A 23,801-nucleotide genomic window follows, 5' to 3' on the forward strand; every position below is an offset into this window, starting at 1 on the left:
TTTTCACCTTTACAGTCCCTGAATTCTGAAGAATGCTATTACTGACAAGATTAAAGCCTGCCTCTTTAGGATGAGAATAGAAATCCTGGTACTATGTAAGAATGCTAGAGAGCAACATGGATTTGCTGCAGCCTTAGTCAAGGAGCAAGGCCAGGGACCGAAGACAGTCTGTTCCCTCATCCTGCACAGCCTTCCCACGTGGCAGGGCAACAGGGACAGAGGCAGACGGAGGGATGGGGCTGCTGTTACCTTCATAAACTGCTGTAGCTCGTACAGAATGTGGTAGTAGTTCTTCTTCTGCAGATGCTGGCAGGCAGCGATCAAGTACTTTCCCCAGCTTTCCAAGGTTGAATCAATGGATTCTAGCAAGTTTTCTAAAACGTGTAGCTTGCCACTTTTATAGCTTGGCTGGAAAATGCCTTCTATGAAGACTTCTGGGGGACTCTCCTGGAGCAAGGCAAAGCAAAAAGTCAGAGGTCATGAGCCTGCTTCTGGCACTGTCTGGGACCCATTCTGAGTTTCCTTCTGCTCACAGCCCTTCAGCATCCTCCCATAGCAGAGCATCTTAACTTTTTTCTGTGTCACAGATAGGTCCCTTTGAGAATTACACTCCAGTGACTGCTCCCCTTCTCTCCTTCTCTGTACAGAAAAGCTACTTGACAGAGTTATCTCAGCTCCCTGACTCTTCATTCCCCTCCTGTGAATACCTCCTGAATCCACTCTCATCTAGCTGTGCACCTACAACTCCATTGCAACGGCCCCTTTGGTCACCAGTGACCTCTACGTTGTTGAATCTAAAATTCTTAGTCCTTGTTTTCCACCTGCTGTCAACAGCTTTTGATACAGCTGATGGCTTCCTCCTTGAAAACTTTTCTTTACTTGGCCCCCAGGACACCACCCCCTCCCGGTTCTCTTCCTACTTCCCTGGCTACTCCTTCTCAATCTTTGCTGATTCTTCCTAATCTCCCCAGGGCTTAGCAGGAACCTGTTCTCTTTTCTTTACTCACTTTTTTGATTTCATAAGTTTCAGGGCTTCGAATCTACTTGAATCTACTTGTTTGCTGATTATGTCTTAATCTCTATTTCCAGCCCATTTATTCTTTCTGAACTCCAGAACTGTAAATCTGACATCCAATTGCCAATGCAAAAAGTCCTCTTGGGTATCTAGAGAACAGTACATATTGATATAAAACTGCATTCCTGATTGTTTATTCCCAATCTGCTCTTTCTGCAGTCTTTCCTTCCTCAGATGGCAATTTTGTTCTATTTGTTCAGGCCAAAAACCTTAGCCATCTTTCTCTTACACTGCAACGTAAAAGTCATTTGCAAATTCTATTGGCTCCACCTCAAAATACATACAGAATCTATATGTAGCCGATGACTTCTCACCACCACCATGTGCCACCTTGGCCCAAGTCATCACCACCACTTGCCTGGATGATTGCAATGGCCTTGTCTCTGGTCTACCATCTTCCACTCCTGCTTCTTTTTGTCTAATGCCAACCAATCAACCTGAGTGATTCCATTAACACATAAGTCAGATCATGTTACTTCTCTGCTCAAAATCTTCCAATGGTTTTCCTTCTCACTCGGCACAAAGCCCACGTTCTTATAATGTCTACAAGGCCCTGTGTGATCTGGGCCCTGTTAGCTTTCGGACCTTATCTGCTACCAACCTTTCCCCAGCCCACTCTGCTAAAGCCACCCTGGCCTTTGCCCTTGCTACTCCCTCCTCCTGGACTGTGCTTCCTCCACAATCCGCACAGTTCATTCCTCATCTACTTTAGGCCTTCACTCAGATGTCATCTGTCCTGGGCATCCTGTCTAAAACTGCACAACCCGCCCCTTCCCTCCCGCCGGCTTTATTCTTAGTACTCGCGACCGGCACTACATATTTTATTTACCTTGTTTATTCTCTTTCTCCCTACTATAATGTACGTTTTGTGAGAGCAGCTATTTTTGCCTGCTTTTTTTTTTTTCCCACTGTTGTATCTCTAGTGCCGAGAATAGTCCTTGGCTATTTAATAACTATTTCTTGGATGAATGAATAAATGGTATGATGAACACCATAGACCAGCTCCTCAGGAAAGTAAACACACATACTAATCCCCTCACTTCTGAAGTTCATCTGTGGTCCAGAGACCCTGAGTCATAAACCCGTTCCACAGTCATAGAAAAGAAAATCACTGGACCATTTAGACTTGAGATTATGAGTAAGTAATGGGGAGTGAAGGATGGCTATAAACTCATGGTAGTGCAACCATGCCGGCCTTGCAGCACGAGGCACAAGCTGTTTAGAAGTGGAGAGGATCTGGGCTTTAGAACATCCACAGTGGGTGAGGGCTCCTTTCCCAATTTTGGCTTTTCCTAAAAACTCAGACCTAACCTAAAAGTTGTAGGACATACTTTAAGAAGTAGGGGATCAGCTCCATTGGAAAAGTGGAATTCCTCAGAAGAGCAACCCCTTAAGAATTTCCATTTCATCCATTCATCTACCCACTCATTCATTCTTCACTGGCACTAGGCCTGAAGACACCAGGCAAGGTGAACATGGGCCTTCTTGGTCCAGACAGGAAGACACAATTGTAACCAAATAGCTGCAACCCAGTGGGATAAATGCAATAACAGAGCTATGCTCTAGGCACAGTGGCAGTTTATAGGAAGAATGCTCAATAGAGAGGGCCTGGGAGGATAAAAAGAAGTTTTCCAAGAAAACAAGGAGGGGCAGGGCGTTCTAGGTAGGAGGGACAGCAATGCAGACTCATGGAGGTGAGGAAGTGCATGGTACAATCAGGAAAATTTAAGTAATCTGGCAAGTCCTGAATATAGAGCACAGATAGGATTTGTGGTGAAAATAAACTGGAGAAATAAGGGGACTTGATCCTCCTGGGTCCTGCATTCATGCTAACGAATTTGAACTTCATCTTGTGGCCATGGAAATCCACCAAAGGCCTTTTAGAGAGAGGAATAACATGAATTATGAATAACATAAATACATGTACTATGTTTCAGAAAGCTCACTGGGGCAGTGTGGTGAGTAAGGGGTGAAAGGGCAAGGGATGAGGGCACCGCATCTTCCATGCTCTAGGCATTCAGGCATGGTTTTTACAATGGTTTTTTCTGCTGTTCCGCATCTGTTTGAGAAGGTAAGATACTTTGGTTCAAGGGTAGTTGTGATTACAGGAGATAAAAAGAAGGCTTCTTTCCTAGCTCTGACCAATGTAAAGCAGGGGCAATGCTGTTGTCAGCTTATACCAAGATAAGTAAGTAAGCAGCTTAACTCTCTGGACTGGTCATCAGTTAGAAGAAACAGAACTGGGTGAGGTGAAGCAGCTTTATCTGAAAACGCATTTGGAAGAAACTGAGGAACAGGAAAAAGATCAGCAATTAAATGCCAAATAATATAACTTTTATAATATTCTTGACACCCGGTTAAGACACAGTAGCTAAGGCAGAAGTGAAAACACTTCCTTTTCACTGTTCTTACGGGTATGGTTGCCACAACTCTGTACTGTTGACTCACTTGGAGAAATCCTAGAAGATGTGTCTACTTGTAAACTTTCAAAGGCTGTCATTTTGTATGAGGGCAGCAGACTGGAATTAAAGTATTCCTCGAGCTCCTTTAATTTTATATGAAAGTTGGTACAAATCAGTCAGTTCCTCAGAAAAATTTCATGGGACATTCAGATAAAAAAGAGAAGGCCAGAGGGTCATGGTGAAACAGAGTCCTGACTTGGTTTAACACTGGCGCGAAAGAAATAATACACTTGAGGGGTGCCTTTGCCTCCTGCGTGAGGAAGGCAGAGGATGTCGGAGGTAAAAAGGGGGAGCACTCTCTCCTTCTGGGAGATACTTGGGGCCCAGATTCAGGATCTGTGTCATGGGTGCTTCCTGGCCTTTGTGGTAACAGCTCTGAGTGGACGAGCAGCTGGGTCGGCAGGAGGACACAGTCCAGGGTAGGTGGGAGGTGTGTGCAGACAGAGGTTAGGCGATGTGCCCAAGGTCACACCACTTACACCAAGCATCTTATTCCACAGACCATGCTCTCAGCTATTATTTGGTTCTGCTATGTGTTCTGGGAGAAAGGAGGAAATTTGTCATTGGCAGTCACAAGGGCAATCTGGGATCCAGGTTAAGACTTTCACACACTCATCAAAGCGTGATTTGTGTAGATAGAATTTGCCGTGTGTTTGTGTGTGTGTTTTTTCTCTTTTGGTTGTGCTGTGGGGCTTGCAGGCTCCTAGTTCCCCAACCAGGGACTGAAACCAGGCCCTTCGCAGTAAAAGCGCGGAGTCCTAACCACTGGCCTGCCAGGGAATTCCCTAGAATTTGCCACCTGGACCTGACTCTGCCAGAGATGATCTCATAGCTCAACCACGGGGTAAGGTTATGGGGGGTTATCGCCCCCACTGAAAGCTGGGTGGGCCAAGCCAGGTGGGAAAAGCAGGCCATGTCACGTGAGAGCCGTGTCTGTGGGTCCCACCTTGTGGAGGAGGTGCAGCAGGGCTTCCCGCAGGCAGCTGTGCCTCATGTAGAAGCTGATGGTGGCCAGGTTGGTGCTGTAGTTATGCAGGTAGAAGAGGCATTCTTGGTAGTAGGTGTTGTTCACGATCTTCCCTTCAGGAATCACCTCCAGGGACAGGCTCTGGGTCCGAAGGGTAGCTTCCAGCTCTTTCAAAGTGGCCAAGTAACCATCATCTTGCTGCCAAGAGAGGACAGAGTGCGGGGGAACAATGCGCTCAGGGTGTACTCAGCAGCCTCTGGAAATATTGCTTTCAAAGGATACTTAACAATGTGGAAAAATGCTCACTCTTACATGGTTTTAAGAGTAGAAAACAGGCAGGATATAAAATTCTACATATCATAAACTGTGTAACACCAATTTAACTCAAAAACATAACAAAGAAAATTCACCAAAACCCAAGTACTGTTTAAGTCTGGGTATGGGGTTGTATGTGATTTTCATTGTTTTAAAAATAGTTTTCTGTAGTTTTCTTTCTTTTTCTTTTTCTCTTTCTTTCTTCCTGTCTTCCTTCCTTTCTTTGAAATTTGACTCTTTATGAAAGCATGAAATCCAAACGTGACAGCTCTGAGCCAGGGCTGCCACTGTCAGCTGAGTGGAAGCTGATCCTTCTCCCAGGCCGTTACTGCTCCCGGGGGCCGCCCCCGCCCCGGGGCCCACCCTCTGCCTGCTGCGCTCCTACCACGGATAGAAGTGGCCTCGCTGTGGACTCCAGGTACTCGACCACATCCTGTACCAGTCTTGAGCCGTGACTCAGCTGATTGAGGTCGAGAGGGGGCTTCAGACAGTGACTGAACTTCTCCCGTGCGGCACTGAGGTTCCCAGCTTTGAGGCAGGCCATGCCCCAAGCGTGCCATGCCCCTGTGGCATCAAGGCCCGTCTTTGTGGAGACCTGGAGGAAAAACTGCTCCTTTTAGGGAGACGCACCCACAGCCAGGCCTGAGGGTCCCAAAGACCAATTCTATCCCCTTGTGGTCAATTGTCTTCCTCCCCCAGCACCCCACCTGCCCTCACTCCCACACTGACAAACTTGTCATGCCCTAGACACTCCTTGGGGCCAAGGACAACTAGAGGAGGTAACTCACTGGGGCAGACGTCAGCTTTGTCTGTGCCTCACCTCGACGCCCAGTTGGTAGTACTCGGCTTCCAAAAGCTGGTTCCTTAGCCTGCTTACTGCGGCCGGCTGCAAGATCTGATCCAGAGGTGGCACATGGCGATAGGCAGCAGCGACTAAAATATTCAGCACATCCACCTTGCTGATGTAGCTACGGGAGGAAAAGGGCAAGGCAATGAGGCTCCACAGGGCCTTCCCAAGAACAGGTGGTGCTTACAGGTTTTCTGTTTCATTTCCAATGTGAAATGTGAGAATGAGAATTGTGAGGTACGTGGGAGAAAAGGCTCTGGAGTGACTCTCTGAATCTCAACTCTATTGCTCAGCAGCTCTATGACTTTGGGCAAGTTAGTTAACCTTTCTCTGCCTCAATTTACTCATCTGTAAAATGGATAGAATAACAGGGAGCTTTAAGGGTAAAATGAAATAACCGAAGGAAAAGAGCTTAGGATGGTGTCTGGAGCTTTGCAGGCACTCATCAAATGTTAGCTGTCGACACATGGAGTAGGGACACTCCAGGACACTCATGTCTCCTATTTTGAGGCGAGGCCTTTACATTGAACATTGGGAGCTCACAAGCTACCCGTTTCTTTTTGGTTCTCTGGAACCCTGCTTGCTTGGGAGAGCACGTATGGAGGGCACTCCCGGTCAGTACAGAGGTCACATCACTACCACCCTCTGAAGGTGCTGCTGGACAGGGGCCTCCTGGCCCTTCACTCGGATTCTTGTGCCCTGGACTTGACATCCTCTCTCTGGGTTAAGGATGGACTCTTGTTACTAGGACTGCTGCCTTTGATCTTACTCCTGGCACCTGGTGACTGCAAAAACCTTATAACGACAGAGCCCAGCGACCTGTCTGGGGTCATTCTGTTTAGTTCTGCCTGAGACAGGCCTACACTCAAGGTTCTTGAATCTTGTGTCATAATTCTATCAAAACCCCCTATGGATCCTGACTTGTCCACTGATTTCCCTGGAAAGGGATTCAGTACATCAGTGATTCTCAACCTAGTGGGGAGAGGGCAGGGGAGAGTACCATATGTAAAAGCAAGTTCAGTATCATAACGTATTGGACATGTATAATAGGCGGTGTGAGTTTTGTTTTTAAACATCGATTTATTTATTCGTCTACAGGAAGAAGGTATGAGTTAAAAACAGTGGAAGAATACTCTGCACACCAGGAGTTTGTAAAGTAAATGTAAAGGCCTTGCCTCACACATGAGAGATGAAGCTACTATCAGCAACTGGGTACAAGTGCAGGATTCCCTAGATGGAGTGTACCGATTGCACGGCTGGGGAGAAGGCATGTGCGATTTGAAACCACTGCTGTGAAGGGTCAGAGAAGCCCATGGCACCTGGGGGTGGGTGAGAATCCTACTGAAGCAAAGAATTCCTTAACTCCTGCTCCCTTAGCCCCAGGTGGACATTTCCTCCATCTCTATTAGATTCTGAAGGATGTACAGGACTTGCTGGTAAATTTGTTCTCCCCCCGTCTGAATATCTTTTTCTCTTAATAAGATTTTATCTCATTTACATTTCTGATATTTGAGAAATATTTAGATATATCTTTATTTTTGCCTAAATTCTACCCCTTGCTATATGCAATGGTTTCCATTCTTTCCTTCTCTTCTCCTCATCTCTGATAAATTGGTAGAGTTTGGGTTCTTTTCATGGTTATTTAAAAAATTGTATTTAACATAATATACAGCTCTTTTTTAAAAAAAAATTTACTTATTTATTTATTGGCTGCATTGGGTCTTGCTGCTGCGTGTGGGCTTTCTCTAGTTGAGGTGAGCGGGGACTACTCTTTGTGGCGGTGAGCAGGCTTCTCATTGCGGTGGCTTCTCCTGTTGTGGGGCACGGGCTCTAGGCACATGGGCTTCAGTAGCTGTGGCACATGGGCTCAACAGTTGTGACTCATGGGCTCTAGAGCGTAGGCTCAATAGTTGTGGTGCACGGGCTTAGTTGCTCCGCGGCATGTGGGATCTTCCTGGCGCAGGGATCGAACCCGTTTCCCCTGCATTGGCAGGCGGATTCTTATCCACTGCACCACCTAGGAAGTCCCTACAGTTCTTTTTTGACTTGTCAACTTGAAGAATGATGTAGAATCTTTTGCCTCTTGATACAAGAGTGAAATTAACTCCTTTATATTTCCTTCCTCTTTCTGTCCCACCTCCTTCTGCCTTTCTCAACCTTCTGGTTTTTGTTAATAAGAATAATAAAACCAACATTGTTGGAGTACACAGGCTCAGTTCTTAGCCCTTTATATACATACAGTACTCTCACTTTACAGCCACATGAAATAAATATTACCATCAACCCCATTTTCTAGAGAAGGAAACTGAGGCCCAGAGTGGTTAACAGACTCATCTAAGGTTACAGAGCTGGCAAGCGGAGAAGCTGAGAGTCACCACACTGTCTGTTATCTGGCGTGTTTACAGGCCAGTACTCTGGGCAAATGCCTGACACGTCAAAGAAAAGAGTCACACACCGGGGTGGAGAAGGCGGGAACTGGGAGTTTTCATTGTCAGGGTAATGAATGGAGGTAGGGCAGGTTGTGCAGGCACCTGGGGCCCAGTCCTCCCTTCTCCATAGAAATTCTACTTTATGACTCACATTCCTCCCTGGGACACAGGCATAGACCAGTCCACAGTGAGCTTTATAGATATGTTATCCAGAACTCCCTGAGGCCAGAGTCTGAATTTGGTCAAGATCAGGGTAGAGTTTCAGTCAAGGCTGAGGACACATTTTCTTTAAAAGCCAGAAAGTTTCACAGAGACTAAAAGTGCTCCCCTACATTGATTTTAATTACAAATCAACCGAAGTCTTTCTTTCCGACTGGGCATAGTTAGAGAACCTGCCTTGAGGACCCACTCAGGGGCAGAGGAGAACACAGGCGGTAAAGGTGGGGCTGAGGAAGATGCTTGTGATCTGGTACCAGCATTTCATCAGTGCCAAATGGAGATGCAAGACAGTTCATCACGTCATGTCAGAGGATGGGGAGGTGAAAACCCATAGTGGGGTCAGAAAAAGAAGCTGGACAGACACAACCACCACATGAAAGAACAGAGACTCATTTCCACTTACCTGTCACAAAGAGCCAGGTCCTGGCTCTGGCCCGCCTTGACGAACATCATCTTGGCGCTGAAGAGCAGCTGCTTCATGATGTCTGTGAGCAGCCCCGCATCCACTTCCGGGTTGGTGAGCCCCTGGGACAGCCTGCAGCAGTGCTCAATCAGCTGGTGGCCGCAGGCAACGCTGTCCTGGTGTAGATTCAGGATGGCGATGCACAAGGAGGCGCTGGGAGCCTGGCCCAGGTGGAAGAGGAGAGAAGCACACCGTGAGTTCAGGGACCAAAACAGTCTTCAAATGTAGCTGGGTGGTAGGAATTACTATTCCTGTTTCACAAAGCTTGAAAATCCCTGGAGGAAGGAGCCAAAAATCCCACAGCAAAGCAGAAGTGGAACTAAACACATTTCAGAAGTTCTAAGTAGCGCTGCCAAAGCTCTGGCTGCTGGGTTTTGACACCTTACTGGGAAGAAGGCAGCTGTGTCCACGTTACCGACTTCTTGGGACTGTCCGTAGATGCCCTTCTTTTTTTATAGTCTACTGTCCCACTAGTGCAAGTGCTCCTTAATGCTGGTTTGGATGACAGTCACCTTGCTTGTCTGGCTACCTGGAGAAGTCTCTGCTTCAAGCCACTGGACACAGTGCTGCTAAATTAATATTCCTAACGCACACTCTGAAACCTTCCATGGCCCCTGATGCCTACCAAGTACGTGTATCTTACTGCAGAGTGCAAGGCTTTACACATATATAGCCCATTTCAACCCAACCTTTACTACCTCCCTATTAACACCCGATGTTTCCTCCAAATTAAACCACTTCTAATTCTCCAGTCATTTTTAAAAAGTAAATTAACTAATTAATTTATTGGCTGTGTTGGGTCTTTGTTGCTGCACACAGGCTTTCTCAAGTTGTGGTGAGCGGGGGCTACTCTTCATTGTGGTGCATGGGCTTCTCATTGCGGTGGCTTCTCTTGTTGTGGGGCATGGGCTCTAGGTGCGTGGGCTTCAGTACTTGTGGCACGTGGGCTCAGCAGTTGTGGCTCGTGGGATCTAGAGCGCAGGCTCAGTAGTTGTGGCACATGGGCTTAGTTGCTCCGTAGCATGTGGGATCTTCCCAGACCAAGGCTTCAACTCGTGTCCCCTGCATTGGCAGGCGGATTCTTAACTATTGCGTCACCAGGGAAGTTCCCCCCCCCAGTCATTTCTGACACTGCACCTCTGCTTGGATGTTAGAGTTTGGAACTCTTTGTCTTTCCCCTATTCTCACTCCACTCATGACACCCAAACCTCTGCTTGTCAAACTCCTACCACACTTCCAAAGCTCATCTTAAATGCTACCTCTTCCATGAAGCCTTTCTGGATTTCCTCTTGTGTATTTCTCAAGCTGTTCCTCATTTTCTGCTTTAACTGGTTTACCTGTCTTAGCTCCCATGTTATTACACTGTGAGCAACTGAAGGCCAGGCTGTGTTTGCCCAACTGTGCATTTCCTGCCACACTGCTTACACATCATAAGGAAATTCAAAGGACCATCAAATTGCATTACCTGCTCATAGTAAAATTCACTCCGAACCAGCTCATTTTCCTCCTCATTCAGATCCAAAATCCATTCCACCTCAGCTGCTTTGGGGATCCTCACCACAGCTGAGAATGGAGGGCTTTTGCTCTTGGAGATGTCTGGTGCTGAGAAGACAAATGCCGTGCACGTGTCATTCGCTGGCCGGCAGTGCAGTCTAGCCCAGCCCAGGTAGGCGCCCGAGCTGCAGGCACATCCCTGCCTGATATCTTATGGCCCTTTCTCTCCTCTTGGTCCCTCTGACTTCCTTTAGGAGACCACCCTAGGTACCTCAAACTTTCTTCCCCAGGCACAAACTGGAATGAGTGTTACAACTGTCTGTCACACAACCAGTGTTGCTTCACGTGAGAAACCCTGAAAGGTACATGCTTCCCAAATGGAGGGCTGAGTCATCGGCTACTCTAAAAACTAACCTGCCCAAACGAATCATAGTGATTAGCGAGGGGAAGAAGGGAGCACTGGGAAGCAGGATGGTGGTGAATGGGAACCTAGGGGGAAAAAAAAGAAATAAGCTACCATATTTAAGGACCAGATTCTTTGGTTGTTGGCCTTCTCGATGCTGGAAGCTAATGGACCAGTATGACAGGTTAATATGATGACAAACCTTAAGGGAAAGAGCCTGACAGAAATGCCAAGAATTTTCTCTGGTCAACCTGCTGGACTGAGTTGCCATTGAGGGTGTCAGTTGCAGCAAATATGCTGAAGGAAGAGCCAACTTGAGAAAAACAAAATGTCACAGGGAGGGACTTCCCTGGCGGTCCAGTGGTTAGGACTCTGAGCTTTCACGGCTGAGGGCGTGGGTTCAATCTCTGGTCAGGGAACTAAGATCCCACAAGCTGGGTGGTGCAGCCAAAAAAAAGAAAAAAAAAGAAAGTCACAGGGAATGTGATTCAGCCTTACCTTCTGGTTGCCCTGGATTCTCCTCTGTCACACTGGAAACAGAGAAAGAAAAAGTGAAATACCTGAATCCCTCCTCCTCCTCTTTGTTCTGGGCTTAGTGTATAGCATTCACATTTACTGTTACCAGAGTCAGATTATCAGGGAATCATCCAAAATTCTTTTCTCTCCCTCACCTGTCACAGCCAACCACTTACCATTCTTGCCCATTCCGTCTTCTAAATACCTCTTTAGGTGTCCCCATCTCTCTCTTCATCCCTGCCTCAGAGAGGGCCCCCATCATTTAATGCTAGAGCCTCTGCAATAGCTTCCCAATTGGTCTCCTTGATTCTGCCAATCTATTCTCTAGTTTGTAGCTACAGCAAGCTTCCAAAAACGCAAATCTGGGCATGTTATGCTTCTGCTTAAAATTCTTTGATAGCTCCTCAGGGTACATATATTCCACATTTGCAGTTGAGCAGAAAAAGCTCCTTATGGCCTGGTTGCTTTTTGAGACTGTCTCCTAGCACTCATGACCTCTGCTCAACCGATAAAAGTCCTCCCCACACTGCCACGGGCTCTGATCAAATTCAGTTGGTGCTAACGACAACTAAATCCCAATGGCACACACCAGAGCCCAAGTCTAGCACCTGCATGAGGAGCCTTCTGGTCAACCCCAGCCCATGCTGCCAAAGAGTAAGCTCCAAGCCTTTGTTCCATTCCCTAGGTCCTCCCAGCTCAGCTGCCAGCCTCTGAGTCCAGAACTTTAGCCCATTACCTACCTATTTACACTTCCTCAAAGGACCCACATTTTCTCCTGTCCCTACTTTTGCAGCTGTTACTCCCACCTCTAGGCATGCTCTGTTTTGGTTTATTTTCCTACTAACTTCTCATCCTCTAAGGCTCAGACCAAGTGCCATGCCTCTAGAAAACTGTCCTGATCACTGGGCTAAGCTGGGTGTGTCTCCATGCTGCACTTACCCAAGGCTCTGTGGTCTGTGTTTTGACTATCTCCCCACTAAAATGGGGGCTCCTCGAGGGCAAAGTGAATCGCTGAGTGATTGCTGAATGAAAGAATCCTCACTGATACTAACTGCTCATTTCAAATCTCAGCAGTATGATAAATGGGTAATTTCCCTGTCCCCCACCCACAGGGAGGCAGTGGTATGCCAGGGTCACAGAAACCGTGGTATAAGCATGGTACATCTTCCTTCCTATCAGGTCAGTAATCACCGTGGTAAATAATGATTTAAAAAATGTTCATATTAAAAGAAACACAAAAATGCTATTGAGCTATTGGGCAGAATGTAAACTCTCTTTAAGTCTGATAGTAAAACATGAAGAAGACAAAGTAATTTTGCTTGTGGATAGCTGCTCTGGCTCATATTCCCAGATGCTCTAGAAGTCTTAGTTTCACCCTCCTCTGCTGCTAGAAGTAGTGGGAAAAATTGAGCAACGCTGGTCTTGCCGGAGGCTGAGCAGTTTTTGAGGTTTGTCCCCAGGTGAACTCTGCATAGGAAAGTGTGGGGGCTCTTCCAGTTGTGGATAACAAGCCAGAAAGACAAGTTAGATGAGAGCTGATGTTTACCTACCCCAACATTCAGTAGGTGAACGTCTCTTTTTGAGCCTAGATGAGACCAACTGAAGCAAGAGTGGCTGGAAAAGAGGTGAGGCTGCTGGCAGACTGAGATCAATGGCCTTAGTTAGGGGCCAGGCCGAAGAACCAGTTGTCCTGATCTCAGAGAGAACATCATGTAAGAGCTCTGATCTCTGCTTCTACTCACTCCTGCTTCCTCTCTTACAAGCCTCTCTGACCAAGGTCAAACATTACACTGTAGAGTTAATGGCATTTCAGCGTGACTGTGAAATGAAAACCTTTTGTCATTGCTCAGATTTGAGATGCTCTCCATATGGAGACTCCTAGGAGTGTCAGGACCCGGGGGAGGGTGCAGTGGTCAACAGCAGCAGCAGCCCCGCTGCAGGACACTCACTCTGTGTTGAAGTAGCCATAGCACTGGTCACACACACGAGTAGGGTTCTCTCTGCAGCCTTCCACCACCATTTTCTTAGTGGAGCAGGAACTGCACACTAGCCGGCCACAGCGGCGACAGTGATGACGCCTGTTAAACTGAGGAATGTCATCAGGAAGAGAAGGAGGGGGGAGGAAGAGAAGTGAGACTGCAGGACCTGTGAGCACCCATCAATCCATTTACCCTTGGAATTAGCCACTTATCCTTGGAATTAGCCACCCATGACTTATTAAGAATACCATGTGCTTGGGCCTCTATTGAGAAAGAAGCTGACATTTAAAGATATCTCTCATCTGATGGGCAAAGATGCCCAAGTCATGAACAGTTTTGCAATAGGTCCTGACAAGTGCTACCTGTCTGTGGAGGAAACATGTGAAGACACAGCAAAAAGCAATGGGGAAGAAGTGAACCTTCTCAGCCAATGAAGATCATTTCTACATGGTACTGATGACGAGAAAAGTGTCCTTTTTTCAAGATGCTTTTTACAAATACTGCCCTAGTTCATCATAGATATATTACACCTCTGTTATAGACGAGGAGGAAACAGACACAGAGAAGTTATACCATGGTCGTTTTTGTCAGCGCTGAGCTATATATGCCAGTCAGGTACTGTGTTCAGTGTGGTAACATTTGTTACTGTAATTACTGCTTATAGCTCCATGAGCCAAATAATACACCATCCCTAGTTTGCAGGGGAGCATCTGAGACTGAGGAAGTTCACAGTCACATGGCTAGGAAGAGGCAGTGCTGGGATTAGAACTGAGGCCATCTGGCTCCAGCACATAAAACCATTACCAGGTCACCTGTCTTTCTGCAAAAGACACAGGAGCTAGCAACGAAATGCCCTAATGTCTAGTGACTCCTCTCATGCAGTACCACTCTGCCTCTTTTTATTTATGTCATGAGAAGGGCAGAGATTTTAGAATTTAAGGCTACTTGAGGGTGTCTACCATCTGTGTGAATTCAGAAAAATATACTCCGGTGAGGTCAAAGATAAACCCAGAGCCTTAGATCTGGTAGTCAGTTCTTCTCAACATACCCATATCCTCTTGGGGACAGAAGGTGACTATCAACTCAGGCTCGGGAAGCAGAGCTTTCCTTCAATTTCTCCTGCAGGTAAAGCCGGAGACGGACGCTGCTTACCATGGTGAAGCGCTCCCTGCAGCAGACCATGCATGTGCTCTCACTCTCATCAGGTACCCACTGGTGCCTCGCAGGGGGCGTTTCTGGGGGCACAAACTCCAGTGGCGGCTGACTCTGTGGGAAGCTCCTCTCCCTCACACTGGGGGAGTGTACAGTGGAGACACCTGGGAGTCAGAACCACAAGTCAGAATAAAAGGTGATCAGTAGTCTAGCTAATAAACGAAGAAGGGATGAGAGAATTAGAATTGTACCACTTTACAACCCCCACTGATATCACAGATCCAGTTAATGATCACCGACGGCTGATGGCAAAAAGAGCATTGTGCGTCTCCTGATGGAAGGCACACGACCACCTATCAAATAAATGAACCAACAAATGTTAAGCCTGAATCAAATCAGGCTTCTAGATCTATCTACCAGTGTATTGCAAACACAGGGGACGGAGACCCAGACTGCCACAGGGTGACAGCAAAATCCAATGTGTGGGAAACTCCAAAGGACACATGACCCAGTTTCCTCTACAAATGAAAAAGAGGTAGGGGAAAAAAGAAGGTAAGGGAACTTAGTGATTAAAAGAGATTTAAGAGAGAGTTTAGCCAAATGCCACGTGTGGACATTATTTACCTCTTGATTCTAGAAAGACCAATTCCAAAAAAATCTGCATGAGACAACTGGGGAGATCTGAATATTGACTAGATAGTCGACAATAATAAAGAATCATTAATCTGGTTTTAGGTATGCGACGAATGCTATGTTTTTGTTTTATGAAGGTCCTTACCTTTTAGAGATATACACTATTTTATTTATAAACAAGATAGTATGATATCTAGGATTTTTTCCCCCAACTAATCCAGTAGAGAGACAGGGGTACAGATGACACAAGAATGGTCAAACTGAGATGATAAATATTGCAGCTAGGTTAACAGGTATGTGACACTTCATTACACTATTCCTTCCACTTCTGTGTACTGGAAATTTTCTATAACAGAAAGTTAAAGAAATTAAGTAAACCAAAGCTGCTCAGGCGGCCTCACGCAGATTTGTAAAGCTGCTCACATCCCTGTACGTCTGAGCCCTTCTGTCAGGTCTGCCGATTATCGTAAAGCATGGCTAATTCTCAAAGTATGGCCATGAAAGGCCACAGTCTTTGCTTTACGGTATCTAAGGAGATTTCTTGTCACCTAGCAGAATGATGTTGGCAGCTCACAGAAAAAGAGAACTGGAAAACACAGTGACTCTCAGCAGCACCCAGAAGAGGGGCTATCGACCTTTCTCCAGAAGCCTGCTCTCCCAACTGTTGGCAAAAAAAACACTTGCTGAGCTTCTTTCTGCGTGTAGGCCATTGGACAAAAGCCAGGACACTGCAGGAGAAGAGGGCTGGTGAAAAGGGGTGACCAAGACATGGCAGAGGCCTTCAAGGACCTTGCACCCTGTGTGGGTGACAGACATAAATAACTACCTGCAGGACAGGGTCAGAATGAACGCGAGGACTAAATAAGTCAATCCCCCTTATTAGCAGATTCCGTATTTGTGAAGCTGCCTGCTTGCTAAAATTTACTTGTAACCTTAAAATCAATATTTGCATTGCTTTTGTGGACACACACAGAGTGGTGAATAATTTGAGTTGCCTGGTACGCAGCTTCCTGTCTGGGGCTGAACAAGATAATGTTTTGCTTTCTTATTTCAGCTCGCATACAGAGATGACCAGAGGATGCAGATGGTAGGGGACAGTGCAGCAAGGCAGTGTAAGAAGCTCTGCTCTGGGGCTAGGTGGACAGGGTTTGAATCCCAAAGACTCATTAGGCACTCATTAATGCGGTCACTTGGACACTCTGAACCTCTTTCTCTCTTTTGTTACATAAATAAAATAGAATCTACTGGAATGAATTGTTTTCAGTTTGAGATGATAACATATGTGAAATGTGTGTATGTGTATGCATGTCCACATATGTACACACACTCACACACACACGATACACACATATGCATATTTTCCTCAGCAGCAATGGTTCAGTATTTGCTAATTCAGTGTTTGTCGAGCCTTCAGAGATATACTACTGCAAATAACAAGAATCAATTGTACGTTGAATTTTCTGGGATATACAAAGCTGGAACGAAATCAAGAAAAACAATAAGAATGTTGTGATTGGAAATGAAAAAAGAAGCAAAAGAATCAGAAAATCAGATTGAACTGAAAAATGGGTAACTTTTAGCTGTTCTTACCAGAAGCAGCAACAGAAGAGAACTCGGCTGATGGTGACCTAGACAAGGTCTCGAGGTCTGAAACCGGACTGACTATTTCCTGGAGGTGAATCATAGAATCTGTAGGGAGGGAAAACGTTGGCAGATTGTTGCACCATAAACATCCTTACTTGCTGTGCTAGTCATTTACTTCAAAGCCCTGTTGGTTTCTCTGACTGTCAATCCATGACTCTATCAGGTATGCAAAGAATGGTAGAGGTACTTCTAGAACAACAGCAAGCAGGCTTCTTAAATGCCTCAACAAACAAACTATGTTAGGCACATGTGAGATAAATGAAGTAGACACTAGAATTTTACAAAATAAACCTAAAGATGTGCAGAGGGAAGTAGAAGACATTTAAATGATGGTCCTGGAGGGTAGGGAGTAAGAAAAGAAAAGCTGGCTGGGAACATCAGCCCCCATTTATTTCACTTTCTTCATTCTAGAAGAGGCTGAATCAGTTCACACACTAGTGACATCTGATGTGATGCTGGGAACAGCACATACCCTCAATACAAAATGATGGCACTTAAGAGCCCACTGCATCTGGGTGGCCAGACAGACACCACCCCCAGCATGTATTATTTCCCGAACCTTTATATGATTATGCATGTGGTGGTCATCTACCATCCTTTCATTCTAGTTAGCCTGCCACTTCCTCTAAGACTGAGATCTTCCCTATATAAAAGAGCTATCTCTCCTGAAGTATATCCTTTCACTCTTGATCAACTCAAAACCATAAAAGAGGAGAAATGAACTCTAAGGATGTAGCATCATATTTCCTTCTCCATGTAGAATCCCCATTGAGGATGCTGGCAGTTACCTGAGCGTTTCTCCCGCAGAGGGTATGGGAAGTCCAGGGCTTTTCCCGCGTATCTGGAAAGCAGCGAGTCTATCTCATCCATGGTGAAGCCAATCTCCTGGCCAGCCAGCAGCTGGTGCAGAGTCTGCACGGCCACGGTGGCCCAATCCACTTTCATGTTCATGAGCAGCTGCTCCAGCATGAGCAGGGGGTTAGAGGACAAGTGCGAGTAGCTGGCCCGGTGCTGCTCGGGCAGGGTCAGCAGAACCTAGGTGTGGGGTAGAGTCACAGTGTGAGGAAAACAGGACGTGAATGTCAGAAGAAAGCCAAAATTCCTACTGGGAAAGGGGAAGGGTATCCGGGACCAAAGGCCACTTGGCCAGCTACTGAAACTGGCTAGGAGTCTTTCAGGAAGCAAGGCTGGACGCCTGTCTAAATCCTCCAGGTGGCGATCAAGACAAGGGGCTGGCAAACTTCCCATAAAAGTTCAGATAGTAAATATTTTAGGCTTTACAGGCCATCAGGTCTTTGTGGCAACCACTTAAGCGGTAAATGAATGTACCTGCTTGTATTCCAATAAAACCTGATTTATAAAAGCAGGCAGAGGACTGGATTTGGCCCACAGGTGGTGGTCTCCTGACCCCTGGCCGAGACCAAGCAGGCATGGTTGACCTCTGCCTGATCCTTAAAGCCACCATTCGGTCTATTTGAGGCTTTACTAGAATAAGCACTATAAGCTGGACTAAACCTGGCACCTCTGGTGTCCTACCAGTGTATGATGACTCTAAATTCCTCCTAGAGGTTGTCATCGCTGGACTTGAAATACATTCACTGGCTCTGCTCATTGCCAATTTTCAAAGATTCCATTTAGGTGCAGTACATCCAAAAAAAAAAAAAGATGTATCCTCTACAGGATCATTTTACATAGTTGAACTCTTAGCAAGTGGGCTAGTGGTCATCATATTCATGACTCTCCCAGCACGCGTTCTATTCGTGGGGTGAGTTCTACCCTCGGCGGGCAGTATAGATGACTGCCAATCAGAATCAGTATTAGAGAGTTAGAAGGCCTTATCTCTCCCCAAACTCTCCTTCATCGGATTACTTTTTCTAGCTTACAATTTCCTCTATTAGTGTCTCCAAGGTTACACATCAAAGGTAAGGACTTACAATCTCATTGCCTAGACAATGAACCCTTTTCCTTTAGCACAGAGTAATTTTAAGGATTTAAAGCAGTAGTTTTAAATCCTTGCATCAGAATCCTTTTGGAAGATAGGCAGGTCCTGTCCCAAGAGGTTCAGTTCTAATTACTCTAGGGTGGAGGTTAACTACTGCTATTTTTAGAAAGTTCAGGTGATTCTAATTCATGGCTTGAGAAGGCTTGATATAGCAGATGCCAGCGAAAGCATAAAGAGAACTTAAGAGGACTATATAATTCACATTAGAGGCAGAGCAGTAAGAGAACAATAAGTTCTATAGGATATGGTGGGCTGTTAGGGTCAAGATTTTACATGGCACAGGTCAAAGATGGCAGATGCCTTGAAGGGCAAGTTCTGAAGTGGGAGCTGGGCCAGCAGTCCCTCTCTCAGGCATGCTTTCCCCAACAACCCCCTTCTCCTCCTGACCTTGGATCCCATGTATAGTGCCTGGATTTCACGGTGTCGGTCGGTGGTCAGTTCTCCATAGAAGTGGGTGGTGAGGTAGTTGGCCAAGAAGTGAGAAGTGGCCAAGCTAGGGTGCTGGTCGAGGGATTGCTCTGTGACCTCAAGGCACATGGTGGAGTCAGGAATTCTTTGCAGGAGCTGTTGCAGGAGGAAGGTAGAGGAGAATGGTGAGGCCTTGTTTTGTTTGAGAACAGAACTTTCCGGTTTATTCACTTTGGATTAACCCCTTCTCTGCACCCCCGTAGCTTCACAAATGATGGCTCTGACAGGACCAGAGATCAGCAGAATCTTGGATCCAGCTGCCCTTCTAGCACCTAATGCAGGGCTGGGCACCTCAGGCAAGATGACTAAAACCAGAGCCTGCAGGACGTGGAGGGGCAGACCTGAGACTGCGAGTGCTCTACATGGGATCCAGCAGGAACAGAGTCATCTGATTTGACTAACCTTCTAGGCCCTCCCCAAAGGAAAACCGAGAAGAGCTGGAGGCTTACTTGCAGAGCCTTTTCATGATCTCCTCTTTCTAGAAGGTGGAGAAGATGCTTTTGATGTAGGCCGATTAAATGTTCTCTTGGAATGGGGTATAGGCAGCCCCACTCCTTACACAGCTCATACTCCTGGAAGGAAACATACAAGCTTTCAGTCTCTTTAAATTCCTGGTGTTGTCGCTCATGCAACTCTTGCCTGATTTTTCTCAGCAGTCTTGAGTCAGCTAAAGCCCCAGGAAAGTTTGGGAAGTGCTGATGGGAACTTCATTGGGGGATTACAGTGGCATCATAACAGACTAGAGTGGCAAGGTGAGTTATGAAAATGATCCAAGTAGGCTGACTGTTAAAGATGTCCTTTTTCTTTTAGCTCTACTATAAAAAAGAAACAGATGACATACAGCTACTGACCCTTGGCGTCAGCCCTGGGAAAATACTGAGGAAGTGGGGAAGACAGAGAAGACTGTCCAAAGGAAACAGTGCCTACTCAGCTCTGACTGCTGTCATATGAATGGGCAGGCCCAGTGGTGCCAGAATTTTAAAAATGCCAAAAAATTTTCTTTAATCAAAAAAATTCCCTATTTTACAATGTTGGCAATGAAATCAATATGAAAAACGAAAAATTCTGCAGACCAATACTAATACTACATGGGCCAAGCAAACATGCTGGGGTTGGAGTCCACTGACATCACCCCTTGTTACCATCACCCCCCACCCCCCATTTGTGAACACTGGATTAAAGTTTCAGAGTGGAATTCCCAGAGCTTTGTCCATGTATTCTAATAGGATGGCATCTGGAAGCCCCTCCCCACACCTCTGCCGGGGGCCACCTTCTTCAAGATGCTTCCTTGTTTCTCGTGCTACATTAGGCACCCTGCCTGTGCTCCCACCATAGTCTGGGCTTACTTCAGTCACTTGGTATATCGAAATCACCTACGGGTGTGTCTCACATCACCCTGCCCCCCCAAAATGTGAGTTGCACAACGGCAAGGACTAAGCTTAATTATCTTTGTTTCAATACCATCTAGCACAGTGGTAAATAACAGACAGTCAATGAAGGTTTCCTGGATGAATGAACATCTGAATAAATACATCTACATTTTAAACTGTGGTGTATCAGCTCCTTAAAGGGTAAAAAAAGTCTACCTACCACTCAAATGTCCAATACACACATGAAAAGATAATTAAGGTCATTAGTAATCATGGAAACATAAGTGGCATACTATCTCATTGGTGAAAAGTGAAAAGCTGGAGAATGCCAAAGTTGCTAAGAAGATGGGACAACAGAACCATGAGTGGGAGAACAACCGGGACAGGGCAACGGATCTGAAGAGCAAGGTGGTAACATCTTAGAAAAGGAGAGGATGCTCATGCCTCATGATCCAGCAGTTCTGCTGCTGGGTAGTCAGTAGCTGTAGAAAAGTAGTTATGGAAGAAAATGTGAACCTTGGTACAATGGAAAGGGGTCTACCTAACCAGCTAAGGAGTAGCAACTCTAGAAAGAGGAGGAAGGGGAATATACCCAGGACAATGGTACCTTTGCTTCTAGAATCATGTTCATGACAGTTGATGGGTCCTCAACACAACAGTTCCTCAGGGTCTGCCAGTCACACCACACGGGGGTAGCCTGCAAACCTAGGATCTAAGGAAAGACATGAAAAGCTGTCACACCACACTGCAGTTTCTCTGATTGGGAACAAGTCACTGGAGCTTCCAGAGATGGGCCATCCCCAGGTCTCCATCCCAAAGTCAGGCTGTCAGAACTTGCCAGGAGAGAGGAGGGATTAGAACAAATGGGGTAAAGAGTGTTTGGAGAGGTGAGTGAACAATCAGGGAGCAAAAGCTGAGTGGGGAGGCCCGGACTGGGGCCTTTCACTTAGAGGACAATTCTCAGAGGCTTCTGTGCTTTGCACCTTCTTTGGTCTTCTGGGGTCACTTGTCCCCTGCCCCTCCATCTCAAAACTCTACCCAGGTTATTCTTCTGTCCTGAATGCTCTGTGGGATCACCTTTCATGTAGCATTTTAGCTCTGCATGAAAACTGCTGAGGAAGAGTGGAAGGAAAATCTTTTTCACCTGCCATTTTCACTTTCCCTGGTTGGGCTCTGGACTCTGTTCAGTTCCAAGTACACATGGAAAAATTAGCATATGTATGTACTTGTTATGTAGCTGTACCACAGAAATCTGTCTCCCTGAGCCTCTTGATCTTCAATATGACACATATATCACAAGAATCTTTCACTGTGAAACTGTCACATTCATGCATCTCTTTCAAAATGGCTCTTGCAATTTAGCTGAAGTTTAAAACAATCTTTAAAGAAGATATAATAGAGATTGAAGTCTATAAAAACTCTTGAACGACAACAACAACAAAAAGACTCAGTATACATAAAGCATACGCAAAGCTCAAATAGACAGGGATACCTTGGGGATACTGTGGGTTTGTTGCAGCAAAAGTAGAAGTGAGACTTTTCTGAGAAACAAGGAAAATAAGGAAACAGTGAACAGGGTAGGGAAACAACATAAACAGGCCTGAAAGAGTTAAACAATCTTGGTTATTCTTTAGCTGTTATTGCTAATAACACCTGTAGCTAGACCTGTCCTTCACAAAGCTGATTAATCTCTGACTCCATATGAAATACCCTCTGTACCTGGCATTTCTTCTCCCCCTACACTCCACACTCCCTTGTAGCATTCTTCATTTCAGAAAGAAGGTTGTGGGCCGATAACTTCAGGGACACCAGACCCGGTTGCTGAGCCGCCTGATGCCACCTCTGGCCATGAATTTGCAGGAGAAAAGGAATGCAAGACCTTCATTACTTTCAGCCTTGTCACCTACCCCAGATCATGAGCCCAGGCTATATAACCTTTCTCTATTCCCCAGGGAAGGGGGGCACAGTTCTTGAGGTGCTAGCCTGCTATGTTACTCCCTCTGCCAGGCAAAGATTAAAGCCGTTTTTCTTGTTCCTGTAAAACCCTGTCTCCGTATTTCTTTTCAACATTGGTGCACAGAGAGCCAAGATTTTTGGTATCAGGTTCAGTTCCAGACAACCACAATAAAGAGAATATTATAATAAAATGAGTCACATGAATTTTTTGGTTTCCCAGTGCAAATAAAGCTATGTTTACATTATACTGTAGTCTATAAGTGGTGCAACAGCATTGTCTACAAAAAATGTACATGCCTTAATTAAATACTTTATTGCTAAAAAACGCTAATCATCATCTGAGCCTTCGTCCAGCCTTTTTGCAACGACATCAGAGTTCACTGATCACAGATCGCCATAACAAATATAATAATAATGAAAGAGGTTGAAATACTGTGAGAATTATCAAAATGTGACACAAAGACATGAAGTGAATAAGTACTGTTGGAAAAATGGTACCAAGAGACTTCCTAAATGCAGGGCTGCCAAAAACCTTCAATTTCTAACAAACACAGTATATAGGGACTTCCCTGGTGGCCCAGTGGTAAAGAATCTGTCATGCAATGCAGGGGACGCAGGCTCGATCCCTCGTTGGGGAGCTAAGCCCAACCACTTGTGCGGGGCAACTAAGCCCACGCGCCATAACTACTGAGCCCATGCATCTCAACTGGAGAGCCCACGTGCCACAAACTACAGAGCTCATGCACCCTGGAGCCCACACGCCACAACTAGAGAAGAGAAAACCCACCCACCACAACTAGAGAGAAGCCCATGCACCACAGTGAAGAGCCCATGGGGCACAATGAAGATCCTGAGTGCCACAACTAAGACCCGATGCAGCCAAAAATAAAAATAAATAAAAAATGTAGTATCTGCAAAGTGCAATACAGCAAAATGCAGTAAAAAAAAGGTATGCCAGGACTTCCCTGGTGGCGAAGTGGTTAAGAATCTGCCTGCCAATGCAGGGGACATGGGTTCGATCCCTGGTCTGGGAAGATCCCACATGCCGTAGAGCAACTAAGCCCGTGTGCCACAACTACTGAAGCCTGCATGTCCTAGAGCCTGTGTGCCGCAACTACGGAAGCCCCTGTGCCTAGAGCCTGTGCTCCACAGCAAGAGAAGCCACCACAATAGAAAGCCCGTGCACCCCAACAAAGAGCAGCCCCCTTTCGCCGCAACTAGAGAAAGCCCGCCCACAGCAACAAAGACCTGACAAAAATAAATAAATAAATAATAATTAAAAAAAGAAAAAAGGTGTGCCTATACACGTGAAAAAGGCTTTGCGGACAGTAAAGCATCATTCCAGTGTTAATTCTGTTATGATTTTTAATCCTCATCTGACGTGTATATATTTAAAATTATAGAAGT

At 45.9% G+C, this 23,801-nt stretch overlaps 1 protein-coding gene across 1 annotated transcript in view; it reads right to left on the reverse strand.

Moving 5' to 3' along the window:
* ZFYVE26 (zinc finger FYVE-type containing 26) overlaps nt 1–23,801 on the reverse strand; it is a 65,324-nt gene that overhangs the window by 9,032 nt on the left and 32,491 nt on the right. Inside the window, exons 23-36 of the mRNA XM_057731192.1 lie at nt 21,046–21,150; nt 19,518–19,640; nt 18,988–19,164; nt 17,387–17,633; nt 16,545–16,643; nt 14,322–14,485; nt 13,140–13,276; nt 11,173–11,204; nt 10,243–10,379; nt 8,718–8,938; nt 5,640–5,787; nt 5,205–5,414; nt 4,484–4,702; nt 250–447 (exon numbers count right to left, since the gene is read on the reverse strand). Coding sequence (XP_057587175.1) covers nt 250–447; nt 4,484–4,702; nt 5,205–5,414; nt 5,640–5,787; nt 8,718–8,938; nt 10,243–10,379; nt 11,173–11,204; nt 13,140–13,276; nt 14,322–14,485; nt 16,545–16,643; nt 17,387–17,633; nt 18,988–19,164; nt 19,518–19,640; nt 21,046–21,150 — 2,217 coding nt within the window. The remainder of the gene's footprint in view (nt 1–249; nt 448–4,483; nt 4,703–5,204; nt 5,415–5,639; nt 5,788–8,717; nt 8,939–10,242; nt 10,380–11,172; nt 11,205–13,139; nt 13,277–14,321; nt 14,486–16,544; nt 16,644–17,386; nt 17,634–18,987; nt 19,165–19,517; nt 19,641–21,045; nt 21,151–23,801) is intronic.

The sequence above is a fragment of the Hippopotamus amphibius genome, chromosome 4 (assembly GCF_030028045.1).
Source record: "Hippopotamus amphibius kiboko isolate mHipAmp2 chromosome 4, mHipAmp2.hap2, whole genome shotgun sequence".
NCBI classification, from domain to species: Eukaryota; Metazoa; Chordata; class Mammalia; order Artiodactyla; family Hippopotamidae; genus Hippopotamus; species Hippopotamus amphibius.